At 38.1% G+C, this 27,387-nt stretch overlaps 1 protein-coding gene across 1 annotated transcript; it reads right to left on the bottom strand.

Annotated features, from left to right (window-relative positions):
* Positions 1-482: 482 nt before the first annotated feature.
* LOC145781168 (serine/threonine-protein phosphatase 2A 56 kDa regulatory subunit alpha isoform-like) lies at positions 483-27,016 on the bottom strand. The gene is made up of 13 exons (XM_082592944.1): positions 26,769-27,016; positions 26,233-26,327; positions 25,969-26,070; positions 24,543-24,644; positions 23,760-23,852; positions 22,951-23,081; positions 22,103-22,162; positions 21,550-21,658; positions 20,820-20,873; positions 9,847-10,017; positions 8,098-8,225; positions 5,269-5,370; positions 483-4,305 (listed from the first exon to the last, which is right to left on the bottom strand). The coding sequence occupies exons 1-13, from the start codon at positions 26,923-26,925 to the stop codon at positions 4,215-4,217; spliced, it is 1,395 nt and encodes a 464-aa protein (XP_082449070.1). The 5' UTR covers positions 26,926-27,016; the 3' UTR covers positions 483-4,214.
* Between the last annotated feature and the right edge of the window lie 371 nt (positions 27,017-27,387).

Here is a 27,387-nt window from a genome sequence, read left to right as displayed (position 1 = left end):
TAACATTTGTGCTCATTCTGCAGAAAACAAGAGGCGAAAATACAAGTCTGTGAGCTCTTTTGCAAAACATCACATCCTCCAAGGCTAACACAAAACTATGGTAGACATTTTCCTGATCAAAGAGGTAGAGGACCTGCCTAGCCAACAAATCAACGCTTTTTTACATTGATTCAACGTTGTATCAATGTAAAGGATTGATTAGTTGGCTGAGCATCTTGCTTCTTTTATAAGATTTAACTTATTACTAAAATCGTTTTGAAATGGTCAGTGTTCAACCACAAAATTGATTGATGAAAGATTGATCTTTTTCTACGAGAGTCGGATTGGCTTTAACCCTGGGTATTGGCCTACTAATGGGGGGGTGCAAGAGAAAGACAACTCAAACATATTCAATCAAGTGACACGAGCAACAAGACTACAACTTGAGGATATAAACAGCAGTTTCTTGGCTGCCTAAAATCAAACAAAGACGTACCACAATGTACAACGTGACACAATACACCAGAATTTATAAACTCGACGGTTTAAAAATACAACCACTAGCATGAAGTTGCTTCTGAATCGACGATAACGAAAAACAGGTCCAGCCAGAAAATCAGTCGTTTTTTTGAATTGAATTAACGTCGTCAAACGTTAAATCAACGTAAGAAATGTCCGATTTACTGGCTGGCTGGGCGTAGAAGTACGAATCAAGATAACAATCACACTCATCCAACTTATAGCCGCAAAACCAATGCTGTAACATTTCAAAATTCTATGTCAGTTTCTACATTTATATTAAAATTGTGAAATAACGAAACTCCAATAGATTATTGATCTGGGCTGCATGAGCAAAATTTTCAATTTCACGTTGTTGATGCTACGATGGACGTCACTTTAACGACAGACGATATTATCAACTAACAAGGCCAAATACAAGGCAAGATTGTTACATGGAACAATCTTTTTATCAAAGTACAAAAAGAAGAATACCCAGCTAGAACAATTGGTAAATTTCACATTTAGTCAATGTCCGCAGACGTTGAATCAATGAATAAAGAATTTATTTTAGCCAGGTGAAAGATAAGTAGGCTACAGAACACGGAAGCGAATAGTGCTGAAATTAAATTCTAATTAATCAAACAGTGAAATCACATCATTTCATCGTGATGTTACATTGACTAAAAGTTTCAGAAAAAAAAAATATCAGCTAGGTATCACGCAAGTGCAGGTTAACCCAAGGCCCAACTCTTTAACTGACCCAGACAACAAAATCCGTCATTTTTACATTGATTCAGCGTCTGCAGACGTTGAATCAATGTAAAAATGACGGATTTTGCTGTTTGGGGAGATGGTAGGATGACGAGAATAACTTTTCTACAAAACCAAAGCATCATGTAACGTTAGATTAACGCAAAAAATGTCAACAAGTTTCAAGCACAGTGTTGAAATGTGCAACATATCAAAGCACAGGCACGACTAGGGTCAGGAGGGATGGCAAGCCAGCAAAGAAATCAGTTCCATTCTTACGTTAACTCAACGCCTGCTGACGTTAAATCAATGTAAAAATGGACTGATTTGTTCGATTGTTGAAGCTGTTGCTTAAAATTTCGCTTCATCATGAATTGGCTTAACAAGACTATGGATTGAGTGGATGAAAATTGGGAGGTGACTGGGTTGTATTAAACAAAAACGGAATGTGTTCTGTTGATGCCATATACTTTTTACGTATGATTCATTGTTATCAAAAAAGGAACTACTTGTAATTGACCAAATTTGGTGTCCCTAACAAAACGGGGTCGAATCGACAAATAAAATTTTGAAAAGCATGTGCTTTTACTAACTTTTTTCTTGCATGTGCTTTTACTAACTAAAATAACCCCAAACTTTCCACATTGGCTTAACGTCTCTCGATGTTAAATCTATGTAAAAAAAGAAGGTTTTAAAACAATTTTCACACAAATAATTGATGTTTTTGATGTGTTATGAGACCGACTGTCAAGTAACCGTTGAAGACACACAACAGAAAAACATGCCTAACATTGTTTGTCCGCTTCTTTCAAAGCGGACAAGGCTATTTGCATCTCAACGAAAGCTGATCGCCAACGTGCAAAATATCATCGCTGTTAGTAATTTCGTTGTTTTGAGGAAAATTGAACAATAAGCCTCAGTAAGGTGGATTTGCAAGGTCACAGATAACTTGGCGTGAAATTGTTAACTGATAACTTGAAGCTGACATCAGGCATCACACGACAAAGCAGCACACGCCTAACAAAAAGACAAATTTTGTTAGTTGTGTGACGTAGGGTGGTTCCAAATGCATGGACTCGTCGTATCTTGCGAATCTCGGAGGAATAGAAGCCACAGAATGAATGGAATTAAACAATTATGACCGTTCCATAACCGTCAGTTTAAATCGTAGAGAATGCGAGTGATTCGTTTAAAGCTACCCCAGACAGGAAATCAATCGCTTTTTACATTGATTCAACGTCTGTAGACGTTGAATCAATGTAAAAAGCGATTGATTTGCTTTTGGAACATCACGTCCTATGGTTAAGGTTGAAAATCCCACTCATTTCTTGACACGACGACTTTCCTCAACATAACATAAAAGATTGCTAGCACATCCAAGCAAGATAATTACACTACGTACACCTCTACACACGTGCTGCTTGATAGGCACCAACGATAAGATGAAACTTTAACAAGACTGCGACGGGACAGATTGCTTGGGAGCATCCCAACTTGCAAAATAAATCTTTTTACATAGATTCAACGTCCGCAGACACTGAATCGATGTAAAAAGGCCGAGTTTTGGTAGCTTGGATACCAGTAAAATTTAGAGTAACATTAGGAATTTCGATTGTATGCAGTATTTTAGATACTTGCTTCACCCAACCACATCATCTAACTTCAAATAAATTGCCATTTAAATTCCCTAGACAGCAAATCAGTCGTTTTTTACATTGATTCAACGTCTGCAGACTATCAATGTAATCAAACGATTGATTTTCTGTGTGGGTTTTTGCAATAAACCCGGTCAGTGTCAAGTCACAGAATAGCAAACTATGGTGGAGACTCCATGCGCACATACAATGAAGCGTTTTATTACATTAATTTAACGTGTGCAGACGTTGAATCAATGTAAAAAACGGTTGATTTGCAGTCTGGGGTAACTCCGTTTAGATTGAGATAATGCACCACAGATGTCATGCTTCATAAAAGTGTGCGTATATTTTGATTTCATCAAACTGAACTTAATGAAGTCAAACTTAACCTAAGTGCAACTTAAGTGCAAGCATTTCTAAAGAAGCGGTAGCTTGCTACGACATAATTGAGTTCACGATTACATAAAAATTATACATTGGTTAACATAGAATAAACGCAAACAATAATTCTCGCACCAACAATCTATACAGCACAACAACATTCATCAACATAATTTAATTGAAGAATATCTCATAATTTATAATATTCACAACCGATAGCTGGAACAGTAGGATCATACGTCGGACACAAATGTTGCTATCTTTACATCGTTTGAACGCTATTAGATGCTGAAGCTATGTAAAAATTGCAACCTTTCAGTCCATGAAAAGCATCGCGTAAAAAAACACACAACTATACAAGCTTTCTTGTATATAAGGACACGATTAAAGTCTCTTCTATTTCTCATCAGAAGATTAAAGTTATGTTGTTGAGATAATAAAAGATGAAGCAAACAGTTACAAAAAAAACACTCGAAATAAAGAATAAACATGATATAAAATAGTGGGAACAAAATCAACGGCACGCCATAAAAAATTAGATGAAAAAAATACAAAGCACATTTTTGCTCCACTCACATTCGCGCCTTTCTGCTAACGTTCCAGACAGCAAAAACCTGCAGATTCAACGTCTGCAGACGTTGAATCAATGTGAAAATGACAGGTTTTGCTGCCTGGGTTGATGACAGCCAGTTCCAATGCATGATACTCTCGCTAACAAAACAATTAGCATGGCACGATGCAAATACTATGCATTTTGTTTGCGACTTCAAAGGAAACGTCACAAGAGCGCAGAAAACAACATATCGATGGAAAATCGTTAAAATCTTGATCAATATAATGCTTAAGGTATATCTTAAAAGGGGTTTTCTTCCACAATGCCTTTGAAACGTAACAATAGCTCATAGAGATCGCCGCAAAGCAGGGTTGCCAGTAACCGCTTGTGTGGATTGTTCTGTTCTTGCGTGACTATGTTGAATTAAGTGGTTTTTTCTTCTTCACACACATATTGTCCAATTTTTTCCACAGCTCTTCTCTCTCTCTTTGCTTTTTCACTTTCCTGCAATGCAACAAGAACAATCATAAAGCTAACAAATCAGTGGCATGGCGATCTATAGTGATAAAAAAGTTACTGATGACAAGCGGCTATCCCACAGGGCAGTCAGGCCGAACCGTTCCTGTGTTGAAGTGAGTGATGCGATATTGGAAACGAATAAAAAAACATCAACTTTTCAATACTTAAACTAGGAGCAAATCTTTTTTACGTTGATTCAACGCCTGACTGACCATGAATCAATGTAAAAGAGGACTGATTGGGTAGCCGGCAAGAGGTTCGAAACATAATTAAACCATCTGAAGATCGAGCGACAGCAGTTCGATTCTTGACGTGTGCGGTTGAGCAAAAGCGCTTTGAATTCAGCTAACTACTCAACAAAACACAACGACTGGAACAAGTTGTTGGGAAATGATCACTGGTTACGCCACTTCAAGTGTGAAGGAAGCTTTCAACTTCCAATGTCAGAAACTGGGCTTGCGTCAGTATTCTGTGTCCCTACGAATATCTACATTGCACAAAAACGCACAATTGTACCATTAAGCATTTCCGAGCTGTAAAAAGGGTGACGCGAGATACCACCGATTCACGATCCCATCAAGGGTGACACAGGCTTTTGAAGCTTTTTCGGAGGAATGATAATCATATTTGCTGTAAACCGCTTTGATAAGCTTTTGCCTGCTATTGAGCAGTCTTTTTGTATTGTTGTTATTGATATGCATTGTGCAATGAACAGTGAATCACATGAAATTGTAGGATTGACAGACAACTGCTCATCAGAAGCACAAAGCTAAACTACAACTAAATCGCATATATGCACGGTTCTTTAGAGCCCATTATACTTGCGCAAAGCATAGTACTTGTATCGTTTGCATCTTAGAGAATACAAAAAATCCTTTTTCATTTTTAGCTATCACATTTGCGAAGAATGACAGTTCAGCAAATGAAAAAAATACAATTGCGACTTACTTTTGTCTTTCAGCTTTATACGAGGCCGTTAAACTGTCGAAGAGAGCAGAGTCCATCTCCATAAAGGTCTTGAGAACATTGTAAACCAGCGCTACAATCGTCCTGCAATATGCAAGCAGCCTTTTACGACTTATCAGAACAGGCTCATGCCAGACAATGACAATTCCAACCGGCAAATCAGTCTATTTTCCATTTACTGTTAAAAAGGACTAATGTGATAGCTGGAAACCGGCACTGCAGAAACATCTGAACATATTTTTCTTGCATTGGTTGCAAGTTGCAACGCTCACTCAATGAAATAGAACACCACGACCCTTCTTTTACGGAGCTGTTTATTGCGTCGGGTCAGCATTCTGTTGGCATTTTTAGCAAAGCAGATAAGCCAACTTAACTGACAAAATCTGTTTCTTTGCATCAGGGGTTCTCAAACCGGGTGCGTGACCCTGCGGGGGTTGTGTGTGGTCCGTGAACATTAAATTGAGTTATTTTTGTAATTTACAAAATAAAAAGAATTTTCTTCTAGTCTCAAGACAACTAACTAATGTAGCACCTCGCGTGGGTTTCATTCACTGTGGCCAAACATTTGAGATCTCACTTACATATTAGGCTAAATCATGCCATTTCAATCTGTAATACATGGCCTGACCACAGTATTTACGTGGGATGCTGCATATGAAAACTATCAACCGCCAATTGCGTCATTTTTCAACTTGCAGCGAGTGGTTTTGAGATTATGTAAATGAAAAAATTGAAAAACAAATTGCGTTTGCCATTTGTTAAATTTAATGAAACAACTACCCTAACATGTGCAAAGTATGAGCGAGAAATCGGGATTGTCCTTAAAAACTATCGAGTCCGCTTCTAGATTGCAGTTTTTGCTATATTTGCTTCATTTGTGAAGGTTTTTCGCAAACCACTTCAAAAGCAAAGAACAAATAAGTATCCAGGATTGTTCAAGTGTGGAGACTTCCTAAGTCAACAGAATATTTGCCTTAATGCGCAAACACTGGTAAGAAATTTCAAGTAACACCCTTGCTGCGGTGAAGGGCTAGTCGTAGTAATTTGCTTGATTGCGCTCAAAAGAAGGCAATTGTAAGCCAGCCAACCAAGTAGTTTGAACAAGGATAGCCTAGCCTGAAAACACGTTCTTATCAGGCAAAATTGATTCAACGTTTGCAGACGTTAAATCAATTTAAAAATGATGCATTTTCTACGTGAGAGCTGATCGCACCACAGGCAGGAATGGGCAATGGGCAATTCCTTTTCAATGGAAGTGTTGGAATTTGATCAATTTTCTAGAATCTCAGTCTTCGTTTTTTAGTAACTCTACCATAATTGCCATCAATGCCTCAGTAGTTGTTTTCGTGTTGTCAAACGTAACAAGATAAAGCAGAAATGTTAATTATTTGCATTTAACATAAAACACAAGTAGGGATCCACAACAGTTCATGAGATTGTTCAGCGTTTGTAATTAACAAGTCGTGGAACTTTTGCTGCCACAACACAACTGAAGACAGTTTGCAATAGGATGGTAGTGGCATAAGTAGCCATACAACGGATAAAAAAAATAAGAATCATAATTTTTGATGCTTTTCAAGCAGATGAAATGATCATAAAAAGTGATTTCTTGTGGCAAAGTTATTTCGTTGGCTCTTGTTTTAGCAAGCTCATTAGGCTGGGTACCGTCTATGGGGCAACAGTTGTGAAGGATCACCGCTGTGCATACGCAACACCTTATTCAACAACCTTTGCAAGCTGACAGAGTCACTGATCATCACCTCAGCATAAACCACCATGATTAAAGACAACAAGATAATGTCGAATGTATCGGATTTGAATCTCCTATGCCATCTGTTGCCATGGATTGGAAACTAAAACACTTCAGACTCGTATATCAGCAAGTGGTATGATGAAGCATGTGTTTGAATGATAAAGCAATCGTTCTCATGACAGGTATCCAGAAGCGGTTATCAGCAAGCAAAAAGGGTCACTTTCACGTCTATTTGATGCTAAAAAACGTTTAGTGAATGTTGAAATTGTCAAACCTGGTTGACACAATGGCTTTAGAAGCGACCACAATACTGTATTTACTTAGAAAAACCCACAGACCACATAAATCATAGTTACAATTACTACCGGACTGGCTTGGCAAGATATTGGCCTTTTTATTTGCTTTGCTTGACAACTATGTAACTTAAATGGGTAATATATTTTTGCACAGGAGAAATCAAACGTGCCTTTGAAACAAAGTGAACCATCTTTACTGGCTTCGTCAAGCCAATCTAACAAATTTTCCTGGATTGGTTCACACACCTCACACTCACGATCAAAAGGCAAAGATTACAGCTAACAGGTCACTACCATAGAAGTCCACAAGAAATTTCTAACATTCTTCTTTGGAAACCAACTTATGGCATAAGAAACAGGGGTTGGTAGGCGAAATCCTTTCTCCGCTAATTAGAACAGGACACTGGAGTGCAGAAACACGAACTGTCGAGCTTGATGAAGGACAGCGGTGTTTGGAAAAACTTGGATTTCAATGGTGTACAAGTACGCCCAAACGGACAATGATGGTGAAATTTCGCAGTTGTCAGCTTTCGATTTCAGTCAGAAAAATAGTCTTTCATGTGTTTATAAAACTTTATTATGGTAATTGACCGCAATCAGACTTAGCACAAACACAAGGTAGTGCCAGCGCGGCAATTTTGGCACAAACGTCAGAGACAAGGGAGAGGGCAGTTTCAACATCTTGGTTATTAGGAAGGTGTTATCCTGCGTCTTGCTGAGTGAGAACAGATATGTTTCTGGCTGAAAGCATGTTCAACTTACTGGTTCCAGTGCTCCTTCGATATCTGGTATAAACTTGGAAACATTAAAGGCAAAATCTCCGACGAATTTTCTTCTATCAGCCCCAAGATGTATTCGTTGTTCCAAAAGTACAAAGCTCTTTCCGCAACCTGCAAGAAAATAAAATATTTCCAGATTGATCATCTGTTTGCGTAAAAAACTAACCAGCAAAAGGGCGTTTTACATCGTTTCGACGTCGTCTTACGCGTTACGTACAAAGGTCATTTGAAGACGCAATTTGTACAGCAACATGCTTTAATCCTGCTTGAATTTGTATAAAAGCCCCTCAAATAAAAAAATTGAAAGTACGAAATATTAGACGCAGAGTTATAAAATTTTAATTTAGCTATTCATTTTGTTCATTTACTCAGAAACTGTGTCACTGCGTTACAGTATTCTTAATATGAGGGGCCCAACATTTCTGGGTAGTTTGTACCTCTCATGATAACTACAATTGGACATGGCTGCTACAAAGGCGAGCTTAAGCAGGTTGCCAAGGCAAAAAAAAAACACAAACCACGTTACAGGCTCAGTGGCAGAGCGGCAAGCCTGAGGAAGATTCCAGGTCAAGTCTTTAAAATAAATCTTTTTAAAATAGGCAATGGTGTTTTTCTTGCGTCAAATACCCCGCATAAGAATTTAGTCATGGTACTTGTCATTCTCACAACCTTAGCTATGAAGCTATAACATGCATGACTGACAAAAATTTACGCATTTTATCTTCTGATTTTCAAAACGTTCACCAACAGTGTCACTTATAAAACGTGGGCTGGTCGTTGGCAAATTTTCTAAAAGTGATGAAGATACAAATTTTGAGATGGCCTGATACTTTTCTTAAATGATAGTATAGTCTACCTTATTGATAAAATAAGCTTTTTTGCGTTAATTCAACGTAAGTAGACCTTAGCCATGGTAGACTGCACACCAGTGCAAACGCAAAAGGTGTAGCGTGCTGAGGCAATTCAATAGTTCTATGACAGGGGCCAGTTCCAAAGAAACTTTTCTCAAGCATATTTGAATGTAATTAAGCTATCAAGAAACACCTCTTAACACCACCTAAGCTGGCAAAATTACCATTTTTCACATCCTTTTAACGTTGCCAGATGTTGAAACGATCAAAAATGAAAGCATTTGCCTGCCGAAATTTGGTTTAAGTGATGCATTAAAATCCTGCTAAAAAGTAAATTACGGCTAATCTGGCCATAGCCATCATATCACAATCAAAGTATCCAACGCAATTACGTATCAAGTCACATTAATGAGTGAAATTGTGACCCAGACAGCAATCAGTCCTGCAACGTCTGAAGAAGTTGAATCAATGTAAAAATGGCTGATTTGCTGTCTGGGGACCACCAAGATGAAAATGCAAATCGCTGAATTCATCATTTTGTCAGAAACGGTACGATTTCAAAACACAAGCTGCATCGCTTGCGTCATGTGAGGTTTCACCTTACTGCTTGCAATTTATGGAGGTTGAAATGCAGAAGTTGAGATATAAAAGCATGGTGTGAGATTCATAAAACGTAATGAAGCTAACAATGCAAGGCTATTATGTTATGAAGCGAAAGAAATCAATTATGTTCAAGCTTATCTGAAGATATCTAGCGATCTGACGACTTCGAACACAAGGCACAAGTAATGTAAACAATTTAGGTTATAAAAACGTACGACAACGATAATAATCTGTCAAAATGTCAACGCTGAAAGTGATGCATGGAACGAACTCCATACCTGAAAATGCGGGCTCGATACGCATTTAGAAAGCTGAGTGAAGAGGTCGCTGAGGATAACCTTGAAATGAGCCGATCCTATTACATCCAATATCTCCTCCAGTTCACCAAGGAACATGACCTCCTTTGAGCTGCAGGTCTGTGGCCAGTACTTGAATATACCTTGCAGAACCTGAAACGAAAAGACGACGGTAAAACAAAGTACTAAAGTAGCACATTCAAAGAAGCTTCAAACTATTTACCCTCAATCACTATTGGTTAGATTTATGGCGGTAGTAGAGCCTTATGGTGTGCAATTGTGCATATATATATTGTGTTTTAGATTTTTTGCCCAGAGTGTGGATACATCGCTAAGATCAAATTACTTAAACGTTGTATCCGCAGTATCGGCAGAGTCCTCATCTATGCCGTGTTTGTACACTGCGGACATGTTTGTTAATAAATCTACTGGCTATTACCAACGTCAGAAGATGTTGAATCAATGAAACTGTAACCAATTTTGCTAGCTGGGATAAAAGGACACTATCTTTAAAAATAAATTGTAAATTATTTTTGGCAAAGATTCTGTGTGAAAGAACCGAGCTGCATGGAAATTATGAAGGACCATTCAAACCGTGCCTTTATTACCTTTCTTAAGTGTGCCGGCGAATGTACTTTCAACCGATCGTGCGTAGTGGCGCTATTGTGAGGATCGGGCTATGGTTGCTTCAAGTCCAGCCAATAAAATCAGTTTTGCACTGATTTAACGTCTCCAGACGTTGCATCAATGTAAAAAAGGACTGATTTGTTGGCTGGGAACTGGAAGAATACCAAACAGATTATTGCTCGTCCAATGCCGCGTACAGCAGTGGGACTGTTGCGAAGGGTTTTGCAATGTCTTGTGTGTCAAAATCAATCGATAGAAGATTGTGAAACGCATTCATTGAAGTGATAAGGGCAGCAGCAATCGACTGAATGCACACATCTCCAGAGGTGCGATAGTGCTGTTTATCAACCATCTGACAACTTCAATGTTTATCACAGACATTTCTTCAATAATAACAAAATGTTGGAGCAGAATGGTAAAAGCAGTTAATCAATCTGAATAAAAATGATCAAATCTAAGAAGTTGACTATGATTTCAATCGCAAAATAGCAAAATACACTTTTATAAAGCTACAGCTTAAGATAGAAGTATTAAACAATAATAACCCGACAGTTTGTCTGCAACTTAGCAATGCTTCAATGACATTGAAGTTGAATTGGGAGCCAGAGTTGGATCAACCACACAATTTTCATTTCAATTACTTTACAATTACACTGTTCTGAAATTTTCAAATTACAATTTCAATTACAATTACTTACAAACGTAATAAAATCATTAATGTCCCGAACGAACGAAAATGGAAGACGCCATACTCAAGTTTCATCTTTGTTTTGGATCATCAGTGGTGCATACCCATGTGTCTTCAGTGGGAATCGAACTTCCAACTTGATTGGACTTGTGGACGTTTCAGACTTGTTTGGGAATCAAACCTTCGTCGAGATTGTACTACAGCGTCCACGCCCAGTATGCCGTTCCTAACCAAGTCTGAAACGTCCACAATTCCCATCAAGTTAGAAGTTTGATTCCCGCTGAAGACACATGGGTATTGAGTATGCCCCACTGATGATCTCAAACAAGGGGGAAACTCAAGTATGGCGTCTTCCATTTTCGTTCGTTCGATTGCAGTCTTTATGATTTTACAAATTCCTACATCCCCTTAAATGTACACACATTTCAATTGCAAAAATTAAATGTTTCAATATTTTTGTTCATCGATGATTTTTACAGTTTGATTTTATCAAAAACAAGTAGAATTGCATTGACAAAGATTAGTTTGCAATGTAGGTCCATTTTGAACCCCAGCTAGCGGCTCAACAAAAGTACTGATATCATGCGTGCAACTTACCGAATACAGGCTAATTGTAATTTGGACCAAAAGTTTTTGAAATTACAAATCCAAGTACAATTACACAACGACAAAAGTTTCAATTATAATATAATTACAATTACATAAAAATGTGTAATTAATAACATTCAATTACAATTGTAATTGATCCAATTCTATTGTAAACCGAAGTTTGTAACTAGGCCCACCCATTGGACTGACTCTCTTACATCCAGCATTTACCAGTGGGTGACTATAGATGATTGATACTAAGCAGAAAGTCTTAAAGCTATATTTTAACGTGACTTCCACGCAATTTGATGTCAAATAGAAACGCTGTGTACGGAAATACCCACAAAGCAAATGGAATGACAAGCTTAAACAAACAAGATTCCAAGACAACCCAGCCTGGGAAGTCACACCTGCGCTGGCTAAAGCGGGATACATTCCATTTCACTGGAAATGCTCAGCCATCTCTAACAAAAAGACTAAAAAAATATCTCGGCAGTGTAGATAGTAGAAATAGAACTTTTTTTTTTGTGAGCAAAGCGTTGCATTTGCAAGACACAACACGATCTACAAACAGTCACGGCCATTGCTTTGTATAGAAAGCAAATAGATATTGAGAACAAAGCAACACGTTACAAAAATATCTGTGAGCAATGAAAGATGTTGCAGCAACACAGTAGGCGTAAGTAACACAAGTCGTAGGTGCCAGGGCTGTGGTTCACAAATGCAATAGCATCAACCTCATATACCAATGAAGAAAACTAAAATTGAATGGTATTTGCTTGTAGAGGTGAGGTGTGCTGTGGTTTTTAAGAACAGTGATGAAAAGTGGAAGTCCAAATGCCCAAGTTCGCCACCCTACCAAATTCCAGATTACTATGATCACTTCGGTACAATGACAAACTGTCAATAAAAAATCTGAAATAGTGAAAGAGCTCGGTTACAAATGGCTCTGTTAGACTGTTACTTACAATGATAAAATATGATCACCAGTCCATAACACTTGCAGCACTGTGTACTGTGTAGGCCGACTCTGCAATGAAACGCTGTGGGCGAATCGCGGAAACGTGACATTAAAATGTCACAGAACTGCAAGTGACCTCATCAACATGAGGTCACTTGTCAATGATCAGGTATTTCAATATACAAACGAAAAATATCCATTAACCATTCATCAGGAATGCCATTATTGTAGCTTTTACCTTAGCCAGAATGCTTTGCATCTGTAGACGTTGAACAAATGCAAAAAGACAACCTTGACAACTCAGTAAACGATTGACGTAAACGTCAGTCGTTGACCAGACAACAAATCAACCGCTTTTTACATTGATTCAACCTCTGCAGATCAATGTAAAAAAAACGATTGATTTGTTGTTTGGTAAACGTCAAAATGACGCAAAAACGTCAACTTTTTCGAGAGGAAACGTTATTAAATAACGTTAAAAGAAGTAATTATCACAAAAGCGAGAGGGATACCAGAGTTTTCGGTATATCTTCATCAGAAATGTGAACAAACAAAATTTCGTCACATGTTGAGAATGATTGTGTTCGACTGGAAAATTACACATAAAAAAATCAAAATCATGAGCAAACTTGTAAAGCTTGAGAACTTAACACAAAAGCTGCATGGTTTGTAGCTTTTGTAACAGAAGTCACATCACCAGTGAGGATTTCTTTGATGTTTCAAAAATTAAAAGGTCTTAATTCAATAACGTTACCACAGTATCAATAACTTTGATATAACTTCACCAAACATAGGGAGAAACGGTTAGGGAAAAGTCGTTTCCTCGTTATGCTGAACAGGTTGACATTAGCCCATAAAAGCAATGTAACTAATCAGCGACGGGCACGTCACAGATTCCTGTAAGCAATTTTACGAGAAAATAAAGCGACGGGATTTGATTGAAGCTTGCCTGGACAACTGTCTGAAGCACTCAGGATGTGATTGGTACTGATGGCAGAAATCAAACAACGACAGAAACTATGTTGGAAATTCTAACCAATAAAATCAAGAAAAGAACTTTTAGAATAACAATTGTTGAGTGAGTATACGAAAACATAACATTTTGCAAATGAAAGTTAACGTAAGTTGGCAAGAACTGGTATTCCAAATAGAATTTTTCAAAACGTCAACTATGAAAACAAAACACTAACTCACTTCGTAAAATTAGCATTTTTGAAAGTAACCCAACCTCGGTTTGTCACAAATGTTGCGCAAACAGCGTACTAAGATGCCCAGCGGCTACTATTATCACCGGTACACGTAAGGTCAGTAGAATATTCAAATTAGTGTTTTCATGGATACAAGAGAAAACAAACTAACAGGCTTCGCGGTAAAGTACAGATCATAGAGAGTCACATATAAAGAAAATACTACATTATATTCTTACCAAATACCACATACTCTCATACACACCAAAACTGTTTATGGTATATGGTTTAAATACGGGGGGATATGGGCACAAGGCTAAAATATAAAACAATAAAATACAGTTTGTAACCGATTGCTCACTTACCAACCACGTAAATTTACCTGCCAGACGATGTTGAGGCAGTACTTTAAACCAGTAGAGAACCTTAAGGACTCTATTTATGTGATAGCAATGACTGCTTCCATGGTACGGATCTCAGAAGCATAAAGTCAGACGTTTGTTCTTCTCCAATATTAAAAATATAAACCAATAAACATAGTTATTACTATCTGAAGCCTTTACAAATTGTTTCACCTAACGGATCATCAGAAGGTCTTATTCAAATAGAATGAATTCATTTAATTGTTCAAACATTTTATTTCTATTTTTTTCTGCACGATTTGAACGTTTAGCGACGTTAAAACGATGTAAAAGCGGCAATAATAATTAGGCTACGGTACCCGATAATTTTCAAAAAAAATTTCAAAAAATCTCCGAATAGGGAACTCTCCGAAAAAGGCTGTCTCCGAATAGGGAACTCTCCGAATCGGACTCTCCGAAACGGGCCATTCCGCGGAGCCGCGGAGCCAACGCTTTCAATGGAACCGGTGTAACGGTCCAGGAGTTACTGCGGTCTGAAAGTTACCGTAACTTCTGGACCGCGTATACGCGGTCTGAAAGTTACTGCCAGTTCAGAAGTTACTAAAACAGGGTTTTCAGATTTGACGCTTGCAGCAGATTTGTATAAATGATTTCAACATTGGAAACATGTTGAACTTGAAGACTTATCCACCATTGCATCTTAAATGATTTACAGCAGAAACGTAATTGCGAATGAAGCGAAAATAAGATGAAAGTTAAAAGATGAGTTTTGTACCAGAAATTGTTGCTGTTTTGGAATGAAATTTGAATTTGTAACCTAACAATTTACGTAGGATATCATTTTAACCTGATTTGTTTGTATTATACCATTTGAAGTTGTGTCCGTGCCTTACGTGCGTTGGCAAATAAATTTGCATGAGGAGTTGATTGACTAGATCAGGGGTCCGCAAATACTTTTTGGTGCGACCCAAAAAGCAATCCTTCGAAGTCTTCGCGACCCAAACGTTTCGGAAACATATAATTTTGCGCAAAACACTTTGCAAATTAATATCAATTCCAATACGGTCGTCCCCACTTATTAAGGCCACATCGGGACCAGACGATTTTGGCTGCGGGAGACAATTTTCTACCACTCCTATATCTTCAGTAATTCCGGAATGGACCAAATTGGGCTTAATAAGCCGGTGGACCTATTAACCGTGCGCTTCGTCGTCGTGCAAGCCTCTGGGGCCGAGGGTCTACTCTATCCTTTTACCAGCCCAGACTCAAGATGTTCCCGGACTACACTGGAAGGCTATTAGAGAGCAGCCAGTATTTAGTTTCATCATCCATGACACGCAGACCTTCCACTCCGTTAGGTGGCTTGAAGATGGTACAGTTATTGATGATGTGGTCTGCAGTCTCTTCCTCGGCATCACATTCATAGGAGGAGGAAGAGGCCAATTCCCCAATGGCGCATGGTTGACCGGAAAAGCCCGACGCCCGTACGAAGACGGTTGAGGCGCACCCATGCTTGTTTTTGTAGTGTAAGGCCGATGGGGCATGTGTCGGCGTTGGGGATTAACGAATGAAGTCCGGTGGTACTTGACTTCCTTTCAGAACTCCATTTATAGTCCGCCCAAGTAGCCGCAGAGATGAAGTTCATCTGCTGCGTTGATCAGAAGTTGAGCGGCTGGCACGAATGGTTGTCTTGACTTCAGTCGACTGGGGCGCTGGTTTGGGGAAGCAGAGATCTTGTGGTGGAGAAGATGGTTAGGCTTTAGTGCCCGTCGGCTAAGAAACAGAGTGGCTTCTTCGTGACGAAGCTCAGAAAGTTGGATGCCAGCGAGAATGGCAAAATTATCCAATGGTGTGGGACGCATGCATCTGGTAACTGTGCGCAGGGCGCTGTTTATGGCAGTGCCGATGTTATGGCAGTGTGCACTGCAGCACCAAACAGGTGTACAGTACTCTGCTGAAGAGTAGACAAGGGCTAAGGCTGCTATACGCAAAGTGTCAGCCCTCGCCCCCCAGCTATGGCCTGCCAGGCGCTTGAGTAGAGCAGCGTGGGATGTCATTTTCTTGCGCAGTGACACCAAATGGTGGCGGTATGTGTACGATTTGTCTAGTGTCACCCCAAGATATTCTGGTTCGGGGCAGAAGGTCAGAGGTTTTCCATTGTTCTGAACATGCAGCTCACGATCAACTTCCCGACTGTAGGCTATAGGTGAAAAGCTGCCGCCAAAGTTTTGTTTTCGCTAAGTTTCAGTCGCCAGTTCTGGAGATAGCCTAAGCTGAGAGAGTTTTCATGCCCTGGCTCAAGCTGTCTTCCAGGCTATATATATAACCGTGGGCTTAACTACTGTACTACAATCGAAAGTATAAATTTTCTTGTAGCCTACCAAATTGTACGAAACTCAGCACATCAAAGACTATATGATTGTATTTATTTTTGCCATACAAGTTATATTTATGGTAATTTTAAACCGGTTTGCGACCCACTGTGAATGGTCTCGCGACCCAAATTTGGGTCGCGACCCAGTATTTGCGGACCCCTGGACTAGATGACCACTTAGCCTATAGTCTTTTGCTGTCATCCTGATTGTGCTATAATGCAACCTACGATTCACAATGTAGTATTATGAGTGTTTTATTGACTCATTGTAGGCTATATGGCTCTGTTGAAACAAATAATTTAATTGATCATCGCTCCAAACATTTCAAAGTTTAAATCGGGCTATACGTGAATCGGTGGCATTTATATATCGTACAAAGTTTGCATTTGAAGGCTGACTTGTTAGCCGTTGATCTTGAGTTGTAGTGGACGAACATAGTCTTTGACTATATTTTATGCAGGCCTATTTCATGAAAGTTAAAACCAAAGTTTTCTAGTGAATAAAGCACTGAGCCTATTTTTGGTCTGGTTTTTCATAACTACCGTTTTGAAGAAATATAAAGTAACTTAGGCTACATGTAGGCCAACCAGTAGTCAAAACGCCATCAACCTTCAGTGAGTAGGCTATCACAGTCTCACACGCGGGGAAGGCTTTAGCTTTTACGAAAGTGTTGAACACTTTGAGATTCCAATGAATTTCCGTTGGACTCCCATCGAAAACACGTGGCACGAAACTTAAAAGTCTAGAATTATGGTTTCGTGGTGAGAATATTTATCCTTGGGATTCATCTTTCGCACACTTGCAGAGGGTTTAATCTACTGACCAATTGAAGTTTCAGTCCATTTACAAGTTTTTCCAAAAGAATTTCGAAAAAGCACACCCACTTACAATAGCAGTAACTTTTGGACTGCTTCTGCGGCGTTGCAGTCTGGAAGTTACTGTCAGTCCAAAAGTTACCAGCGGTGCCAGGCGTTTTCACAATCGATAGAAAAGCGAAAATTGTTTTAACTAAATTTAATGAATTCATTGCTCTCAAACTAATGCAAGCTTTTCAGTTAACAATACAAAATACTTGTATTTATTAATCTGACCTTTTGAGAGGTTAAAATTTAATTATTTTTTTGAAACAAAATTAAATAAAATTTAAATGAAATATTTGGCAACTCTTGTAACTTTTGGCATGCAGTAACTCTTGGACTGCTACACCGGGGCCATGGAGCCAAGTGTTTTCAATGGAGTCGGAGCTTTTAACTCCGCTTGCTGTGGAGTTGGAGCCACAAAAAATGTAAAAGCTCAGGCTCCAGCTTTGGCTAAGAAACTCACAAGTTGGTTTTATTAAATCTATGTGACGAGACACTATGAGAGATGACCGACTAGGAATAGTGACACTGACAGACCATGTCACATTGTGAAGCATTTTTTACTGAACGGATTGTTTCGTCACAGATCAACTAGTAAATTCATACATACAAATCATGCCATACAGTAAACAGTAAACACGGTATCTAAACGTTGAATCAATATAATATGGATGAATTTCGCTAGTTGGTAGTGAAATAATGAGCCGCTAGGCATTTCGTGTGGTGAGTGTGTGTGAAGTAAAACGCAGTTAGTCGCAGGCAAGCCTAATAGCTACCAGCAAGCCTAGCACCTCCAGTCCTCCACGTAGTAGTCTCAAGACACATAGCACATGCAAGCAACTTATTGAAACAATATAGGCTAGGTGGATGATTTGTTACTTCCCACAAATTACTTATGAGTAGAGTTACCACACTGTCCACATTTCTTATTTTTTGTTGTTGTTTCGAAGGGCAGTGTTTTAAAAACTTCATTGTATTAATTCTAAAAAAGTGTGTATTTTGGACACACGTGTTTATTTTCTCTCCGAAGCTGGAGTCACTAGCATGAAGCCTGACAGGTCTGGAGCCACACTTCTTTTATAGCAAACTCCGCAGCCCTGGTAAAAAGGGCCACTTTTATTAGCTGAGATATACGCCTTTGTGATTTTCTATTCGCATAATGAAAACAGAACAGAAAAAATTCCAGTTTTTTTCGCGCCTGGGATCCTGATCTTCGAAATACGCTGCTTCAAACTACAGCACATTGAAAAAGTAGAGGCAAATACTCCGCATTGCTGTGATGATCATATTCGAATGGTTTAAGGGGGCGCACTCCGGGCGCAGTCATAATAAATTACAAATTTAGAGCCCAGAAAATGTGGAAGCAGAGAGCGATCAAAATGAAACAGAACTTGTCAGAATGTCCCTGAACGAAGGCATGCCCCAGTCTCCACCTAGATCTGCTACTGCTGGAGGTAGGTAGTCAAAGGAAATGGATAACAATGAGCTCACTTACGTACTACCCAGTGCCCACTAGGCCTACACCAAATCAATGTTGTGAACTGATTAAAATATTTATCTTTTTAACCAAGCATTCATTTTAACTTCAAAAAAATTCAACAACGTAGCTCGGTTTATTTTGCATTAAAATCGTATTTGAAGCTTTACTGCTAATAACCAAAATCAAGACATTTCGTCTATGCTGAATTGAATCTGATCAATGCTTTAAAAAGTAAGATTTATTTACCAGAACTGGCAGTGATGGGCGTTGGCATTGACATACAAGATTTGACAAAAGCAACAGACAAAAGGTTAAACTTAATATCATATTATTTTACGGTGAAATAAAGCTGCTTTTCAAGGTCACACACGTCACAAACATATCTTCCAACATCGCAGGTTTTCAACTGACAGCTCGGTTGCAGTCTGAAGAAAAATTTGCGAATGGATTTCTTTCATTGTTTAGCCACGAAGTTAAAAGTACACGACATGTCACGACTACGGAAAGGAAAGTCATGATACAAAGACAACGGCATTCAACAGAAAGCATGGTATGGCATGATGGCTCAGCTCGTCATCCTGCTTGGCAAAGTCCAAAACAACAAAGTAAACAAATTGCCGAAAACTAACAGAAGTAAAAGCATGTGTACTCAAATATTGAAGTTTGACGTTGCGGTGAGTTGTGAACGACGCAGATGCCAACAAAAGTAAATAGAATAGGTTGGATTTGTATAACGTTACAGAAGTCGTTGACAGCTTCACCCAGCGACCGGAGGCTACAGCGCAGCACAAACATAACCAAGCCGGACTGAAGCTATTGGCTAAACGTTAGAGTTAATTGAAAGATGACAATCTAGTTCTCATCCGGTAGACAGTAAAGACATAGACCCCGACTGCTACTAGAACCGCACAGCATGCAATAGGGATGATACTAACAAGCAACGACGTCGACCACTTAGCTCAAATGAGGCGAAATAAATGAGGAAACGTTTATATTGGAAGATGACGTGAGAACTCGGAATGGCCCGCAAGGTGCATTGTATTTCGCAAGGAAAAATAGTCACACAAGCCGTGTCACTTGGGTAAGTTTTTTTTTCCATTAACAACATTCAATGATGTTGAAAAAACGTTGCTGCAGTGCAAACGTGCGTTACAAACACTCCTTGTAATCTCCTCGGTCTTAAAAAAACTAGGCAGCACAAAGTAAGAGCAGCTAACGTGGTTACAATATAAATCACTCAAATGCACATTACTGGAGTCTCAAGCCAGATGTTACAGAAAGCGTATAAAATAGCCTGTTATTACAACAGTACGACTGAAAAGATTTCATTCAAAGACGACAACACTGGCATATCCAATAACGCCCAGCGCTCAACACAATGACAAGCCTTACCTTGAATGAACTTGAAATACAATACTATTCAATCACCAAACAATCACTTTGAAGCAAGCCGGCTACTTGCCCCAGATGGGTCAGTGTTTCAGCTGACCGAAGGAAAACACTCAAAAGAGTAATGTCCCATTGTGAAAATGTTTGTAATTCTTCGTTTTCGCATTGTTAGTATCCTATTCCAACTAGCTAGAGGTAAAACTAAGCGTTGAACTGACTTGAAAAAGGTAACTTTTGCAAGCTGGTATGATCGACTTTATATCCAACTTTTAATAACAGGATGAAGTTTCTTCACAAAAAAGGAGTGTAAACTATAAAGTTAAAAAATAAATGGAAAAAAATCTGCAACACCGGTATGTTTGAACATTTGTCCACAGATACGAAATGCCACTATAGTCAGTTCCTTAGTCAATCTTATTCTGACAAGTCCACACTCACCGACTGAGTTAAAGCAGGATCTTTTTCCAAGTACTGAACGATGCAATAAGCAAGCTGCAAAATAAATTACATTAAAATGACATCAGCTTTATGATGTCACAAGTAATTGTCTAAGCCTTCTGGAATATAATAGCTCCGACATTATAATTGATTTAATCAGGGAGAGTGGCTCCGAGGAGTTGAGCACATTATTTAAGTAATGTTGGCAACTGCCACCCAGCAAACAAACGAAGTTCTTTTCACACCGCTTCACTATCGCCAAACATTTAAGTGATGTAAAACTGCGCAACTTTATAATTTTTATTAGCTGGGTCACTGTCAACACACAGTCAATGGTGAGTGGCCGAATGAGGTGAGCGTTGGGCTCGACCAACAATTCTCAACTTGGGGTAAATTTCTTCATTCTTAGGGGTAAATTTGACTGATGTAAACGACAAGTTTGTCTTCCCATGCACCACATAAACTAAATCATCAACACCGAAACTTCAGCTTAGAGTTGATAAAAATCTTGTCACCAAAAAGTCGTATATAACCTATTACATATACAGCATTTATGTCTGTTGAGAAAATGTGACAACCAAAAACAATATCAAATGAAAACTGATGATTATTTTAAGACAGTGACACAGATTGTCATTGAAATAACTCTTTCCAAGCACTCTGTTTTTATTCTTGTTAATGTCTTTTTTAAAACCTTAATAAAAAAAACTATTAAAACAACACAACATACTTGTGCATGAAACATAGCTAGGCCTCGTGTCTTGTGTAATGGGACAAGAACTTTCATCAGGAATTGCTTATGCTCGGTCTTCAGTGGCAGTGCGAATCCATTGATAATGCTGCGTGTAGAAGTGATAGCTTTATAAATTGCTTATATAATCACGGCAAGGTTCTATCACAGTTAACAAACAACACCCGTTTTTTACTTTGATTCAATATCTGCCAACATACAGAAAGGATTTTGTTGTTGGACATACTGGAATGGCACTCCATTGCCTTGCTGAAATTTACACAACAATACTCTAAGCATTACTTATCATGTACGAATCGATGAAGCTACAAGTGCGAACGAAAGTTCAAAAACGAAACAATACAAATGGAAAACAAAGAATGCCAGTGAAAAGGCCACTATGAAACGCTAAGTGACATGATGAATGAGCTATAAAGTGTCGGAGCGGTGCCTGCCTACTGCCTAACAATGGCCCAAACCTTAATTTCACGCTGTGTTGTTTGGTGGAGTAAAACAGCATAGATAACACAAATGCGTAAAAATCAATATTTACCTTCCGAGGATTTCTAAAAGCTCTGGTACGCCGGCAAACTGTTCGTTTTCATATATAAACCTGAGAAAAGAGAGTTGCAGTTACTGAAACAGAGACCCATGGTGATGGCAGCTTCTAAGAACTGGCATTAGCGGCACTGCGGAATGCCCAAATCTTATATAAATAGTTAAGACGCAAACAAGACATTCCAACTGAAGGTGAAGTGGCAAATACTGCATGGATGCATGTTTGTCTTCGTGGGTCAATGAAACAAGGGGCGTTTTTTACAAACTACAATCCAGCGGAAAAAGGTTTAAAACTTTACATTGTTTCAACGTAGAGTGCCATCGAAACGATACAAAAAGAAAACTTTTGCTGGGAACTTTTTTATTGGGAATTCGGACCAATGACGTGCCAAAACAGTTTTTTAAGAGTTTACAACCTATTTGTTTACAAGCGCAGTTGTTCATTACTAATAACCTCAAAGACAAATTACGCAAGTACAATAAACAAACTGGTGTCACAAGCAAAATTTCCATAGAGAGTGATGGAAACTTTACAGGAAACAAAAATTGTTAGCTTAGTAACCCAGCGAGCGATTTTGGTTTGAGTAATGTTTTTACATTGATGCAACGTCAAACCATTACAACGTTAAATCAATCTAAAAAAATGCCAATCTTGCTTGTTGGGAAATGCCTGGAAATAAGCATGTGAAAGCGTCAGTGTCACATTACCTTGCACCTTGTCTAACTTCGAAATCAAACTACGTCTGAAAGCGAACTTAGAATGAAATAAACTTTGTTTCAAACAAACATGAAAAGTTTCAGACAAACGGGAAAAAGCATTTGGTTGATACAATAATCACTTACGTCAAAAATATGTTATTCATCTGTCTCCGAATAAACGCTCGCAAATTCAAAAATTTTCCATAGATCCTGTGAAGAACAGTTTTCAAAAAATCTCGTTCCCTGGGATCCTCGCTTGCAAAGAGCTCCAACAACTGTAGGAACATTGACATCAAGTTAGAAAAACATCTTTCAAAAAATCATTTTCGCCATTAACGGGACTGGGAGAAATTCAAGCAAATGCTGAACCAAAGGTTCTCAACCCGGGTAAATTCCATCTATTAGGAGGGTAAGTTTACTACTGAAGAAAATACAGAAAAATACAGCACACATGAATAAAAGTCCAGAATTTGGTTTAAAAAACTTTAACGGGAGTAAATTTACCTTTAGAAAGTCGGCAAGAGGCAAACAAAGGGCAAAAAGTTGAAAATCTCTGAACTGCAGTATGCAATTTACCAGCACACCACCAAACAATAAAAAACGTTTGTTTGAATTTCTAGGGCAGGGTGTGTGTCTTTACCCCACACCAATTATTGATGTTACTCGAAATGCACAGAAAGACTACGAAAGAACAACCAAGCTTTGGCTGCATCATCCAACACATGTACAGTACACATTGCACTATATTTGATGGATGTAAAGTGAATCAATGAAACAAAAAGATGACAAAACCAAATGAATTCCGTAACACGCACCTTGCACCATCATGACAAACATGGCGCAGTGTGTTGTCAACATGGCGACCTTTACATTGAATAGATGTTTATCGATCGCTACAGTTGTTAACTAAAGAAAAAATATAGCTGTAGGCAGGGTGGTATTTCAAACCCAACCTGAAGAATAAACTTTTGGTCGATGAATTTCTTTGCGACCGACGGCTGGAAATCCGACGATTCCATGACGCGAAGAAAGAATTCGTACACGAGCTAAAGCAAAGGAGGGATTGGGTTGTTTTTGAGGACATTATCAAGAAAATCTTACACGTAACCTATACGGCATTGTGGTACTGGAAAATGTCGATACCATATCGCTTCGTATCAACCAATGATAACGATATAATAAGTTAAGTAAAAAATTTGAATTGAGGATAAAATTCTAACCGTTTAACTCAACCTAAGTAAATTATATCATATACTGTAAACTTTCAACGCATGTAAAATGCTATAGTGAATTACTGAATTAAGAAGTAAACTGAGAACATTCACGTTTTTTTTTTATGGTAGCAAAGTTAAAACGTTGCGATAAACACGATTGAGCATAGACTTAGCGCATATAATAAGAACACATCTATACTGTTGCTTATGATATATGCAAATTACAGGAAGACCAACGGCAGGTAGCTGTGCAATTGTTTAACGCAGTCAGCATCTCTCGGAGACATATAATCTTCTATCTTGTAATCGCTTCACTGATTCAATGTGAATGATTCTAATCTATGATATCCAGATAACAAAAGTTGCTCGTTTGCATCGTTTCAACATCAGACAACGTAGAAATGATTTGAAAAGGATAACTTTTGCTACCCAGACACTAAAGTCAATCATTTTTACATCAACAGACGTTGAATCAACGTAAAAACAACGGATTTTTGCTGTCAGGGTAGTTGAGAAAGCTACCTGCAGATGAGGCCAGGATGCCTCTAACGTCGGATCATCATCTTCCGGATCAAAATCAACTTTTTCAGATGGGGGAAGAGTTCGGAAAATATTCACAGAAATCTGGCGAAAGAAAAGTTTGCATTAAAGAGTAAGTCACTGACAAGAACTTTAAATATTTTTTAGATAAATTTGTTATAGTACTTAATTTGCAAACTTAAGAAAGTTCTGAGAAACAAACAGCAGACCATGTAATTAAAGCCTGCAGCATCCTTTGTTCAAGAACAAAAGGTCTACTCTACATGCCTTGAATAGCTCTTGCATAGGGCCATCAGCTTGTGATTAGATTCAAGCAAGAACCGGTGGCTACAAGTATTTCATTCAACAAAATAAAATTATACTTCAGCTATAATTTGCTTTCTTATTACAGTAGTTTTTGCTTCACAAGTCTAGCTCAGGACTGGGCCATTTTGGACTTAGGAAGTGAGATGTGAGGTTGGACAGTTGGACACTTTGGTTCCACTGAACACAATACGATAAACCAGATTGTCATATTGCATTGTACAATAGCCGGTTGCATCAGCGGTTGATAAAGTAAACCAAGATGTTTTTCACCAGCTGTGACTTAAAATTGGTGCTAACAAAAGACAACAGGGATTAAGAACCACTGATGGAGAGGCTGTTGAATGACACCATCGTCTTTGATTTTCCACAAACAGTGGAGTTAGTGGCAGGGTCTGCTACTATTCGGTGAGTCCGATTCGGTGAGTCTGATTTGGTGAGTTCCTAATTTCTAACCCTTAACCTGAACTCCTAACCCCTAACCCTAAAACGGCAATGATAATTAGGCTACGGTACCCAATAATTTAAAACAAAAAATTGAAAAAATCCCCCGTTAAGGGATCGGACTCACCGAATCGGACTAACCGAATCGGACACACCGAATCGGACTCACCGAAACGGGCCATTCCGTTAGTGACAATACCAACCACGGGTTAACAAACCAATGCTGAAAATTTCCAACAAACCTTCACAAATCTATCTCTACCTGATTTGATCAAAATCTCCTCCAAAACTCAGTTGATAAGGAGGGTTGGGCAAATACAGTAAAGAAGGTATTTTAAATAATAAATACATGGGAAATGTACTTGGACAGAATCAAATTGCACTTTCTAAAGCAGGAACTACTGTAGGCAGTGTAGGGCCTATTAGCATTTAGTAAAAAAGTTTACTACAAATTTTGAAATCCCATCAAATACATTCATCAATCAACACAAAGTGTCAAATTTCAAATCCAGTTATTTTTACCCTTCAAAATCAATACAATAAAACTAATACAATATTATGGTGACGCTTTGGCAGCATAAAAGTAATTAAAAAATATCAACAATTTAAAACTCAACACACGACAGACGTGCAATAAATTATATAAGTCAAACAAACTGACCATTTTTATGATATGGGGATAAACTGCTTCTGAGAGAACTCCATTAGATGATGACATGTAATCGACGATCTCATTGAGACTGGCTCGCTTAATCTCTTTCCCCTACATTCCAAATTAGTATTATATATAATGTTCAAAACAAAAAGCACAACTAACTAAATAAACAAAACAACTAAAGGTGTTTCAGATGATAATTAGCAAACATATTCAAACATTCCATTAATACATTGATAAATTACCATAAAAATCTTGTAGTATACTGACCTGTAAATCTTCTATGCTTTCCATGAAGTTAAAAATTACTGAACATTGCTGTAACTTGCTTATGAAAAGTTCCTGTTGCTCTGACGGTGAAGCGCCTATGAAAAGTAGACAATCGATAACGTATTTAAGTCAAACAAGGTAGTCAGTTTTATATGATCACTAAAACAAGAATTTATCACTTAACAAATTTACTCTGGAATAAGAGCTTGACAATAAGGTGATGTAAAAAGACATCAAATCAAACATCATCCTCATCATGGAACAAAAATTAAGCAGTACTTGAACAAACAGTAGAAATCAAGCGTATTAACATACTTTTCAAAAATTTAATTAATATTCAACAAACTCTTTAAAAGAATGAAAGTGTCTGGTTCATATATCTTTTAGCATCTGTTTTTCAAACAATCTTGAAAGAAATATGGTCCTAATACATATGTTACATTATCAGCATTTTTACTACCAGATACTTGGAGACATATATTAAGAACAACAAACTAGAATACCACTACAAAACCCTCTAGGATGATATCACCCACTTTTCAAAAGGGGAAGAGGTTTTAATTCCACTTTAGTTTCTTTATTGAAATTTGATGAGCTTTGAGACCGCCGTTGAACTGGCATCTTATGCACTGACTTGCGATGAAAAGTGGCATCTTTCCCATGATCAATGTGCATCGCCATAACGCTCATCATAGATTGTTAACAAAACAAAATATCACAAGCTCAAGTCAGCACATCCGGTGAGTCACATGAGAAATGGCAAACCAATATTCATTCCATTAAATTTATCTATAAACTTAACCTGACATATTAAAAGTAACTTAATAGTCTTCATTGCATTTCAGATAACACCATCACAAATACATATGGTAGGTAACTAGGTATATGGTATATTGTTTACGATAATAACCAGACACATCTGACTTCATCAATTTCTGAAGACAGGATAACTGCAACTTATAAACAGAATATCAAACATCTTGTAACTTTCTTGCCATAGTATTATAATCACTGTGTTCCAGAAAAAAAGAAAACAACCATTATAGCATGAAATTATTGTCGGTTAAAAACAAGTGTACAATTTTCCACAATGGCTTCAACAATAAAAGTTACCTTTTTGCAACTGAACTCTGAAATCCATTTAAAACTGTAATT

This window comes from Aplidium turbinatum, chromosome 12, assembly GCF_918807975.1.
Source record: "Aplidium turbinatum chromosome 12, kaAplTurb1.1, whole genome shotgun sequence".
Taxonomy (NCBI): Eukaryota; Metazoa; Chordata; class Ascidiacea; order Aplousobranchia; family Polyclinidae; genus Aplidium; species Aplidium turbinatum.
This window is presented reverse-complemented; position numbering and strand designations above follow the sequence as displayed.

Coding starts and splice junctions, on each gene's coding strand:
- LOC145781168 (XM_082592944.1), bottom strand. CDS start 26,925: ATGATGAGCGTTATGGCGATGCACATTGATCATGGGAAAGATGCCACT. Junction 8,226..9,846: donor TATCGAGCCCGCATTTTCAG/GTATGGAGTTCG, acceptor ATTTTCTTGCAG/GTTGCGGAAAGAGCTTTGTA. Junction 4,306..5,268: donor TATAAAGCTGAAAGACAAAA/GTAAGTCGCAAT, acceptor GTTGCATTGCAG/GAAAGTGAAAAAGCAAAGAG.